Source organism: Bufo gargarizans, chromosome 3 (assembly GCF_014858855.1).
Source record: "Bufo gargarizans isolate SCDJY-AF-19 chromosome 3, ASM1485885v1, whole genome shotgun sequence".
Classification (NCBI taxonomy): domain Eukaryota; kingdom Metazoa; phylum Chordata; class Amphibia; order Anura; family Bufonidae; genus Bufo; species Bufo gargarizans.
In genome coordinates, this window is record NC_058082.1 from 32,944,685 (window position 1) to 32,956,563 (window position 11,879).

Below are 11,879 nucleotides of genomic sequence, written 5' to 3' on the forward strand. Positions count from 1 at the left end.
AGTGTCCCAGTGATCGGGGCACCAGCATTCAGACACATATTTCTCATCCTGTGGATAGTGTTTTTAGTGGTATAGTGGTTTTTAGTGGTATACACCTACAAATTTTTATAACGCTCCAAACCGTGTCTGGTTAGATGTATACCACTAAAAACACTATCCACAGGATGGGGAATGTGCGTCTGAATGCTGGTGCCCCGATCACTGGGACACTCAGCAGTCGCCGAAACTGAAGGCCCAGAGTTTTCTATGAGAATGGAGTGGTGGTGCAGAAATGTGATCGCTGCCCCGTTCACTTGGGACTGAAGGAAATCGCATAGAGCGTTGTACGCGTCAGTCTCATCAAAGTGAATGGAGCTGTGGACATGCATGCACACCACTGCTTCCCTCTGTTTTCATGATCGCTGAGGGTCCAAGTGGGTGGACCCACAGCGATCAGATACATTCTCTAACCTGTGAATAGGTTTCCAGAAACAAAACTCCAGACCTCAAAATTTAGACCTCAAACCAGACCCCATAATTCAGACCCCAGATCAGGCGCAAAAAAAAAAAAAGACCTCAGACCAGATTTTGCAATTCAGAATCCAGACCAGGCCCCAAAATTCAGATCTCTGCTGGTGTAGTTTATGGCCCTACCCCAAAAAATGGGGACAATCCCATCAAATTTGTGACTGTCAGCAACTATAGTGATGCTTGAATATTGTTGAACATTGCTTCATCACTGTTGCTTCAGCCTTCTGTGTGTTCAACCCCCAGAATGTCCATCTAGTAGTATTCAGATTGTATTCCACCCCTAAATAGTTCTGGGACAGAGTTTCATGGGATCTCACCTGACCCCCTATCGCAGCCACAAATAGGAGGTGACCACACATGCACATGGTCTGCCAGTGCCACATACATTTATGGTCACATCGCCACTCATTTTTAGCTGGATAGGGTCACCAAACATCAGAAGACCTAATGGGTGAGCAGTGTATAGACAATTACCAAAAGAGTAGGCAATTCTCCAGGTGCCGCTTCTTTACAACACACTCATCTCTTCGTGCAGTCCTCCAAACTCATGGACACCTTGGCAGATGACCATTGGCGCCTGGGACTGTCGTATGACTGAGAGGGACAGAAAGATGTCTGTACAACTGATCTGGGGCCTGTGTTTAGGGGAAACTGGTTTTTGGTCTGTATTTGGAGTAATCTATGTTTGAGACTTCATTGTTTTGGGGTAATCTGGAGGGTCAGTATTTATGTAGTGGGTCTGGTCTGGGGTCAGTATTTATGTAGTGGGTCTGGTCTGGGGTCAGTATTTATGTAGTGGGTCTGGTCTGGGGGGTCAGTATTTATGTAGTGGGTCTGGTCTGGGGTCAGTATTTATGTAGTGGGTCTGGTCTGGGGTCAGTATTTATGTAGTGGGTCTGGTCTGGGGTCAGTATTTATGTAGTGGGTCTGGTCTGGGGTCAGTATTTATGTAGTGGGTCTGGTCTGGGGTCAGTATTTATGTAGTGGGTCTGGTCTGGGGTCAGTATTTATGTAGTGGGTGTGGTCTGGGGTCAGTATTTATGTAGTGGGTGTGGTCTGGGGTCAGTATTTATGTAGTGGGTGTGGTCTGGGGTCAGTATTTATGTAGTGGGTGTGGTCTGGGGTCAGTATTTATGTAGTGGGTCTGGTCTGGGGTCAGTATTTATGTAGTGGGTCTGGTCTGGGTCAGTATTTATGTAGTGGGTCTGGTCTGGGGTCAGTATTGAAGAATCTGATCAGAGGTCTGTATTATTTAGGGAGTCTGGTTTGGGGCTGTATTTATTTAGGGCATGGGTCAGCAACCTTCAGCACTCCAGCTGTTGTGACACTACAACTCCCAGCATGCTCCTTTCACTTCTGTGGGAGTTCAGAGAAGAGCCAAGCAAGCGTGCATGATGGGACATGTAGTTTCACAACCCCTGGAGTGCCGGAGGTTGCTGATCCCTGATTTAGGGGGTCTGGCCTGAGATCTGCTTTTAGTTAGGGGGTCTGGTCTGGGGTCTATATTTATTTAGGGGTCTGGTGATCTCTAATTGTTTTAGTTTGTAATGAAGGGGGTCCTATGCACTTTTTGGAACCCAAATACTGTAGGTAGTAGGTGTGTCCTACGTAAATGGATGGGGTACAGACCACAAATGTTGCATTTATACGTCCCCTTTCAGTATCTCTAGGATGTCCTCACTCAAAGTTGGCCAGACTGATATAAGCAGTGACTGGCAGGGGCTTGTTGTGGCTCGGGGGCAAGCGCCTCATGTGCCCTCTATATAATCCAGCCCTGAGCCTTCCTACAACATGTATTACCCTCACATCTTGTGTATAGAAATGTCACTGCTATACCCATGCCTCGACAACAAAATGGCTGCTGCGGTGTAAGTAAATTGCTGGTCCCCGGCTATCCTCCGGTCGTGGCCTTGATTTCAGCCTTCGCACTACTCTCGTTCTGTAAATTTCCGCGATTTCCCAGTGGAATCTTTGTTCTCACCGCTTGTTTATTATGAAACATGGAGGGTTAATTAGACTAATTATAAGGTAAATCCGGCACAAACACTACACAGTGCGTCGCCTCACTATAGGACCGCAGGCAAAATACATATCAACCTGCCAGATCTACTCCTCCACCTGACGTGACCCAGGACAACAGCCGGTAAAGAGGTTTCTGGTGTTTTCAATTATTTATTTTATTTTCCCGTGGCCATGGAAACCATCAACAAGATGCTGTTGACGGATCTGTTATTTTTATTCTGTGTCTGGATTTAGTACTTTCATTATGTAGTAAATCTCTGAATGTTCAATGCAAGTGTTAAGTATCTGTCTGCTCAGTGTCAGGAGGAAGCTGGACAGCTTCACACAGATCCTGATCATTTCTGAAATCAACCAACCTGACCAATAAAATTTTGATTTCAACATGGGGGGGGGGGGGGGGGGGGGAACTATTGTTGGGGGGACTACACTAAAATAGGGCCCGTCCTAATACAGCATAGAACTGGGTGCAAATGTAAAAAATACCCCATGTCTTTGTGGGGAGATCCCTTTATGTTCCTTTCTATTGTTAGGGTCCATTCACACATCCGCAAAACACGGACAGCGGCAATGTGCTTTCCGCATTTTGCGGACCGCACATTGCCGGCACTAAGAGAATATGCCTATTCTTGCCCGCTATTGCGGACAAGAATAGGACATGTTCTATTTTTTTTTCAGGATCGGAATTGCGGACCCGGAAGTGCGGGTCCGCAATTCCGATCAGGGCCGCACGTCATGCGGCCCCTTAGAAATGTATGGGTCCGCAATTCCGTTCCACAAAATGCGAAATGGAATTGCGGATGTGTGAATGGAGCCTAAACATGGCACCGGCACTGTGCGGCGGTTGCGTCACTGTTTGACACCACACTCCTTGGGAGTAGTCTCTTTCCATTCCGGTAAATCTGGTTCGGCGAGCTGTATGGTCTGATCTCTTCCTGTCCACTTCTTTAACTCTTTAGGAGCATCTTGTCCAGGATTAAGCTAGCCGTTAATTTCATCCAAAGCTACGATTCACTTCGGTGCCCCAAAGTATTACGTAACCTGCGGCGAATCCCACCCGCTTAAATGCAATTTTGTTTATTTTAACCTGTACAGGTTCAGCCAGTTGCGCCGATCGATGCATCTTCACATTGTTCGGAGGTTTGTTTTTCTGATGCAAAGCTCCAAATCCTCTGCATAGACATTTGATTTTGGCTTAAAGGGATTTGCTGAGAGTATCTGATCGGTAGGGGACCCCCGCCAGTCAGTTGTTTGAGAAAGCAGCTGCGCTCACAGTAGCAGCGCAGTCCTAGCTTAGGCCAGCGACGCCATGTTCATCGGTCACATGGCCTAGGCGCAGCTCATCTTCATTGAAGAGAATTGGGCTGAGCTGCAATACCAAGTACAGCCACCTTACAATGGATGGCGCCGTGCTAGGTGAGCTGATAGAAGGTCGCGGTGCTACTGCAAGTGCCGGTGTCTTCTCAAACAGCTGATTGGTGGGGTGTCGGACCCCCACCAATCAGATGCTGATTACTTATCCAGAGCATAGCTCATTAGTAAAAAAAAAAAAAAAAAAAACACCTCTTGGAAAACCCCTTTAAAGGGCTGGTAATTCATGAAACATGTCACCTATGAACTTCCTAGGATTAAGGGACGAATATGGAATTGGCCGGTGCAGGAGCAGGTTCCGGACAATGGGGTCGAGGCGGGTGCTCTGTATAGATAGATATATTAGTCGTCGTCCCCCCCCCCCACACACCTTTTATCATAGGGTTATCTAGGGACAGTTACTTCCTGAAGCAGTTCCTATCATACGGACACCCGACCTCATGAGGATTTCCTTAAACCAAGTCTGGGACCTTTTCCTTAAGGACCAGTACCGGATCATCAGTACTTGCATCTGCATCCGGTAAGACAGTTCAGTTTATACCATTATAGCTGACCAGGACCCCATTAAGGGCATCATACAGTCTGGTATATAATATACTGTCAGTACCTTAGGTGCAATTATAAGTGCAATCAATTATTTTGTTTGTGTTTTTTTTTACACTTTTCAACTCATTAATTATAATGGGATTGATCTTGGAATTGCTTCACTGCTATCCTATCTGTGTTTTTCATTCGGGATTACAGAATGGCCACAAAGGGTTAACCTGACGAAGCTCCGCGCGTGTCCACTACACTGCCAAGTGAGAAACGATGCCAACCGGCCAACATCTCCTGACAGACTTGGCTTCCACCACACTACATTGTCCAGATGTCTTATTCACCTGGCACTCGGCCTTAGGGTCCAAAAGAATTTTATGTTGAAGGTTTATAGGAGAACAATATTATTGTTCATTGCAATGACGGCGGCGGCATGCTACACTTCCCCTTTAAAAAGTAGCTGTCGCCTCTCCTGACGTGTCTGTTTTAGTAACTACACGCATCCCCCATGAAATAAAAATTCAGGAGCATCTATTGTTATGACTATGTTGCACTGTCCCTCTATTATTCCTGTTAGAAAGCCTATGAATGAATTGCCAGCGGTCTGCAATAAAGGTCCAGATGGCTGTTACCAGTTGGGGGTTGTCCCTGCACCGTTTGATACTATCCAGTCAGTGCTACCAGTGGCAGACTGTGCATGGACACACCTCCAACTGGTAACACCCATCTTCTGGATCTTTGTAGCAGACTTCTTGGAATTTATTTATAAACTTCTAGCAGGAATAATAAAGGAACGATACATCCTAGACTCTAGAGTTATTACTACATGGGGAATGTCAGGAGAGGGGAGAGGTCCCCAATAAAGGAGCTGTCCCATCTGCCATAAATATCCCAGGAGGTGCAGGTCCCACCTCTGTGATCCACTCCAATCCCAAAAATGAGTTTGCATTCACCGAGTAAGCGCACTCACCTACTATCTGAGGTCCCAGGGCTGGCGCCAATCACAACCTACCACTGCACTTATTTCCATGATGCGGTTTCTAAAATCTGTACCTTGTCTTAGTTTTGCTCCAAAGCTCCTTGCAACTTCTTGGAGGACTGCGGCCCCGGTTGTTGGATCGATTCCTCCGAACACCCACGAGTCACGGTGACCTCCCAGAATAATATACCGATCTGGAGAAGATACCACAATAACTGTAATAAATGCTAATGACTCGTTTTTAAGGGGTCTTTGACAAGTAAGGGGACAACACTGGTGAGGAACATGTGCTGGACCCCCCAGGAAATCAGTGGGCTCTGACACGTTAACTGGTGCTGCCGCTCTCCCTGCCGGCAGGTGTATTCACCCGTCACTACTTAGAGGCCCAAAACCATCGTACAGTTTATGTATAGAATTGATTTACATGAAGTGTTAACTTTGTAAGTACATTATTTACCATGAGTTACATCCTCCTGTATTATACTCCAGAGCTGCACTCACTATTCTGCTGGTGCAGTCACTGTGTACATACATTACATTACTTATCCTGTACTGATCCTGAGTTACATCCTGTATTATACTCCAGAGCTGCACTCACTATTCTGCTGTTGCAGTCAGTGTGTACATACATTACATTACTTATCCTGTACTGATCCTGTGTTACATCCAGTATTATACTCCAGAGCGGCACTCACTATTCTGCTGGTGCAGTCACTGTGTACATACATTACATTACTTATCCTGTACTGATCCTGAGTTACATCCTGTATTATACTCCAGAACTGCACTCACTATTCTGCTGGTGCAGTCACTGTGTACATTACATTACTTATCCTGTACTGATCCTGTGTTACATCCTGTATTATACTCCAGAGCTGCACTCATTATTCTGCTGGTGGAGTCACTGTGTACATACATTACATTACTTATCCTGTACTGATCCTGAGTTACATACTGTATTATACTCCGGAGCTGCACTCACTATTCTGCTGGTGCAGTCACTGTGTACATACATTACATTACTTATCCTGTACTGATCCTGAGTTACATCCTGTATTATACTCCAGAGCTGCACTCACTATTCTTCTGGTGGAGTTGCTGTGTGCATTTACTCAAGATCAGTACAGGATAAATAATGTAAGTAAATTGTGACTCCACCAGCAGAATAGTGAGTGCAGCTCTGGAGTATAATACAGGATGTAACTCAGGATCAGTACAGGATAAGTAATGTAATGTATGTACACAGTGACTGCACCAGCAGAATAGTGAGTGCAGCTCTGGAGTATAATACAGGATGTAACTCAGGATCAGTACAGGATAAGTAATGTAATGTATGTACACAGTGACTGCACCAGCAGAATAGTGAGTGCAGCTCTGGAGTATAATACAGGATGTAACTCAGGATCAGTACAGGATAAGTAATGTAATGTATGTACACAGTGACTCCACCAGCAGAATAGTGAGTGCAGCTCTGGAGTATAATACAGGATGTAACTCAGGATCAGTACAGGATAAGTAATGTAATGTATGTACACAGTGACTCCACCAGCAGAATAGTGAGTGCAGCTCTGGAGTATAATACAGGATGTAACTCAGGATCAGTACAGGATAAGTAATGTAATGTATGTACACAGTGACTCCACCAGCAGAATAGTGAGTGCAGCTCTGCAGTATAATACAGGATGTAACCCAGCAAAAATACAAAATATATAATGCAGGGAATGTATAGATTGTAGTAAATGCTTATGTAGACTTTTATATGTAAACCGCCAGTCGATGTCCCAATGTTGGACCCCGCTGTGCACCAAGGATCTAGGCCAGACTTAAAGCCAGGGCCCTGCACTATGTGGACATCATTGCCAGATCTAACTGCTGCCCAGCATCCCATCTCTTCTTATAGGTACACACCTGGTTCTACTGCTCCCCGAATGGTGCCGATGACATCATAAATCCTGGTGACCTCATTGTTGTTGTAGACGTGCATCCTGACTTGTCTGAAGTTATATACAATATTCATTAACGCAAGTGAAAACATAATTACACACAAGGTGAACACTTCACACAGACATTCCATGCGTATAAAACCGATGGCACGGCGGTAACCCGATGCGCGGGCTCCTCACTCACTAAAATAACCCGAGGTGCCAATAAACGCAGAGCAGGCTACACGTAGATGTGGCCCCTGGCCCCTACGTGTTCCCTCTGGATCATACGAGGCAGAGAGAAAACTGAGACAACACTTCTGAGCCCGAGCGCTGCAACACCCCCCCCCCCCCTTCCCCACCTGATGACAGTTTCCCTTTAATTCCGCTTCTATACACTTGTCACGTTAACGTTTCCAGCTCTGAAGGCGACCTCATTATAAATGGTTCTCACACGGCAGGTACGCGGTTATCTGTCTGCACTGAGAAGAGGTGACATTTGCACAAAGGTTACTTTCCATTAGGAAATTAAGTCGGCTGCTTTCATCTGTCTGAATGGAGGCGAGGAGCCATTTACACGGATACGGGCGGCTCGTAAGGTCGGACTGATGGAGGCCGGGAGAACACTGCTGGTCATCGCCGAACATTGTTCAGATTGAGGCTCAGTCACACGAGGTGCATTGGCCGCATAATGGATGCCATAGGCAAGCAGAGAAATGGGACAATGTGGTCCTACTGACTGAGGACTTCTACACACGGCCATATTTTGGATCCGTGTCCGATTTTTTTTTTTTCCCCTGCAGATCCCACATGGACCTATTAATTTCTATGTGTCTGCATCTGCATGTCCGTTCCGCAAATTATAGAACGTGTCCCATTTTTGTCCATTTTGGGGACAAGAATAGAGATTTTTCTAGTAGAAAAAAAAAGCAGGACACACGGGCCAATATTTGTATTTTGCGGATCCAGGGGGATGTGGTCATGTGCACGAGGTCTGCAGAGATCTGCACAGTAACAGACCTCTGGACTGCAAATGGTGGAAGGCCAACATAAAATGGGTTATACAGGGTTAAAAAAAGATTACTGTTTATACATTAAAAAAACAGCGCCACACTTGTGCACAGGTTGTGTGTGGTATTACAGCTCATGCTCAGTCTCTGTATAGGGCATCTGTCAGCAGATTTGTACCTATGACACTGGCTGACCTGTTACATGGGCACCTGGCAGCTGAAGGCATCTGTGCCCGCGTGTTTTAATATATGCAAATGAGCCTCTAGGAGCAATGAGGGCGTTGCCGTTACACCTAGAGGCTCTGCTCTCTCTGCAACTGCCATACCCTTTGTACTTTGACAGGTGACAGGACCAGGTGTGATGATGTTTTCACTGTCTGGTCTTGCCAACCCAAGTAGAGAGGACGCGGCAGTTGCAGAGAGAGCAGAGCCTCTAGGTGTAATGGAAACGCCCCCGTTGCTCCTAGAGCCTCATTTGCATATAGTAAAATATCATTTTTCTCAGTAATGCGGACACAAACATGGGACCAACACAGATGCCTTCAGCTGCCAAGCGCACATGTAACCGGTTAGCCAGTGTCATAGGTACAGAACTGCTGACAGATGCCCTTTAAAAGGACCCGTCACTTCCAATGACATTAACTACTTGTATTCCTCATCTTTTTACATGACTCATATGTTGTGATGTTCCTCTGTTATTCCCACTAAAAGACTGGGTGAACTGACAACTGGATGTTGCCACTTGGAGGTGCGTCCCCCCTGCACAATCTGTCACTGTCCAATCACTGAGCAGAGACACATCTCCAGCTAGCAATTCATGTATAAACGCCCAGTAGGAATAACAGAGGAATGCACAACATAGAATCATAAGAATAGATGGTCCAGAATTGTTATTTTAAGAGACATGTCAGGAGAGGGGAGAGCTGCTCTATAATACAGCTTAGTTGCAATACCAGATACCACCCATGAATAGGGGTGGCGCTGTTTCTGGAAGGAAGCAGTAATGGGCAACCCCTTGGAAATGCAATGTATTCCTCAGACAAACATTGAGGGGACATCCGCCATCTGCTCTATTCAGACCCCCCCCCTATAATATATTTAGGGTCTGATTGATTGATTTACAATAAAGGGGTTCTGGAATTTTATATAAATAAAGGTGATTAATGGGGTGCACGTGTCCCCAGAAAAACAGAACTGTGCTAATTAACCATGATAGCGGCTGTTTTTCTGTATGTTCTTGTCCATTGCCGCCACCCTCTTCAGCTAGCCTTAATTAGCGATATCTGCTCTTAAAGACCATATAGTTTGAAGGGGTCTTCCAGAATGTAACACTAACGGACGCTCTCTAATGCACGCCTCCAGTGAGGACAAGTGAGATTCCGATCCCTGGTACCTCCAACGATCAGCAGAGGGCTTGAACCCTGGCACTGCAGTGCCATAACACAGCGCCATTCCTCCTCGTGTGGCTGTGTATGGTACTGCAGCTTAGCCTACAACCAGAAAGACCCATGTGAATGATCACACGTGTCTGCGATCAGAGGATGATTTTCTTGGGAGTCCCTTTTAATTTTGGAGTCCAAAGTACAAAGAATGAATAGGAGAACAGTTTACCGGTTGGAGGAGGTCCCTAAAAATCCAGGTCCGATGTTATACGAGACGTTTAGGTTCCCTTTCCATGAAGCTGGTGGAGCTGGACCTCCCATCAACCTGGAGGAAGACAATGTGAAAATGGAGAGGTATTTATAAAAGACGGGCCTCAACTTCCTGCTGGTCATAATTACCCCTCGTGGGGTCACCCAGGGGGGTCCTTCCTCTGCTTTCTTAGGTCTCTTTAACCCTTTGTTACACATGTTCACTGATTAAAGGAGCTGTCCTGTTTTATGTGAATAAAGATTAGAAGAACACTTTGAGCAAACCTCAAACTCTGTTGCATGCATGAGGAGGTGGAGCATGACTAGGGTTGCCACCTTTCCCAACAAAAAATAGCGGCCAAGTTAAGCCACACCCCAAAGGGTGTGTGGTTATGGGGGCGTGGCTTAACACTAGGCGTTAAGTCGCTGTCATACTGTGGCTCCCAGTAATATTAATGCCCCCATTAGTGCTGCCCAGAATTAATAATGCCCCTATTAGTGCCCCCCAGCATTAATAATGCCCCTATTAGTGCCCCCCAGCATTACATTACAGCATTATTAATGCCCCCATTAGAGCCCCCAGAATTAATATTCAATAACAATGCCCCCATTAGTGCCCCCCAGTAATAGTAAGTTCCCTATTAGTGCTCCCCAGAATTAATGCCCCCATTAGTGCCCCCTTGTAAGAGTAATGGCCCCATTAGTGCCTCCCAGTAAAAATAATGCCCCCCAATTAGTGCCCCCAGGTAGAATAATGCCACCCATTAGTGCCCCCTTCTCTGCTTCTACAAAAAACAAAAAAACAAAACACAAACCACTTACCTTCTCCATTTGCCCGCACCGCTGCAAAGGCTCACTGCTGACTGGAAGCTCAGGACAGGACCTGCACTCCAGCGTGTGATGACGTCTGGCAGGTCCCGTCCTGGACTTCCAGTGAGCAGCTCGAGCAAATGGAGGAGGTGTTTTTTTTTTTATTAACACAAGTGTGGAAGTAAAGGCTGTAGTAATGAGCGCTCCACAATGGAAGCGCTCATGAGTAACAGTCCATATAGGAAAATACTGCCACTAAATTACCAGCCGTGCCGGGGTGGCAACCCTAGGCATGACACAGGGATTTCTTTGAACCCATGTGTCATGCTCTGCCCCCTCAGGCCCCGCACCTGGAAAACACAGGGAGATTTGTGACCACTGCAGAGAATAAACACGGTCTTGGTTACCCATAGCAACCAATCCCAGTGCTGCTTTCATTTCTTATAGTGCTCTTGAAAAATGAAAGCTGAGCAGTGATTGGTTGCTATGGGGGCTGCATATATCTGCCTCGGCCTTGTCTGGAGTTTTCTTTTAGTTGCAGTATAAGGATCAAAGTCCTAAAACATGAGGCAGAAATATGAAAACTATCTAAGAGCTAGTTCACACAGGTTTTTTTTGCCAGATTCTGCTCCCCCCCAAAAAACATAGAAACAATCAAATGTTATGATTATAAAAGAAAAATTAAGTAAAAAGACAAAAATTCCAGCCAGATACATTCTGCCGCTCATGCGGTGCCACCAAGGTTTGGCGATTTCATTTGGAAGTCTGTATTAAAGGGGTTCTCCGGGGTTTTCATATTGATGGCCAATCCCCAGGATAGGTCATTAGTGTGAGAGGATTTGTTCAGTGAGGTCATGGCAGTCTGTGAGCCCTTAGGACTCTTTCTAGGCGATGTGATGTCACCGTACATCGGTCACATGGCCTAGGCGCAGCTCAGTCCCATTCATGGGCATGTTCCTGGGCTGCAATACCGAGCACAGCCACTATGCAATGGACGGCGCTGCGCTCGGGGAGCTGTTAGGAGGCTGCAGCGCTCATTGGAACTCCAGTGAGAGCAGCGGCTTCCTCAAACAGATGATCAGCGGGGGTG

At 46.2% G+C, this 11,879-nt stretch overlaps 1 protein-coding gene across 1 annotated transcript in view; it reads right to left on the minus strand.

The window, feature by feature from the left end:
• The window catches only part of LOC122932638 (N-acetylated-alpha-linked acidic dipeptidase 2-like), a 67,999-nt gene that overhangs the window by 28,496 nt on the left and 27,624 nt on the right, over positions 1 to 11,879 (minus strand). The window contains exons 9-11 of the mRNA XM_044287163.1: positions 9,960 to 10,055; positions 7,325 to 7,410; positions 5,491 to 5,610 (exon numbers count right to left, since the gene is read on the minus strand). Coding sequence (XP_044143098.1) covers positions 5,491 to 5,610; positions 7,325 to 7,410; positions 9,960 to 10,055 — 302 coding nt within the window. The remainder of the gene's footprint in view (positions 1 to 5,490; positions 5,611 to 7,324; positions 7,411 to 9,959; positions 10,056 to 11,879) is intronic.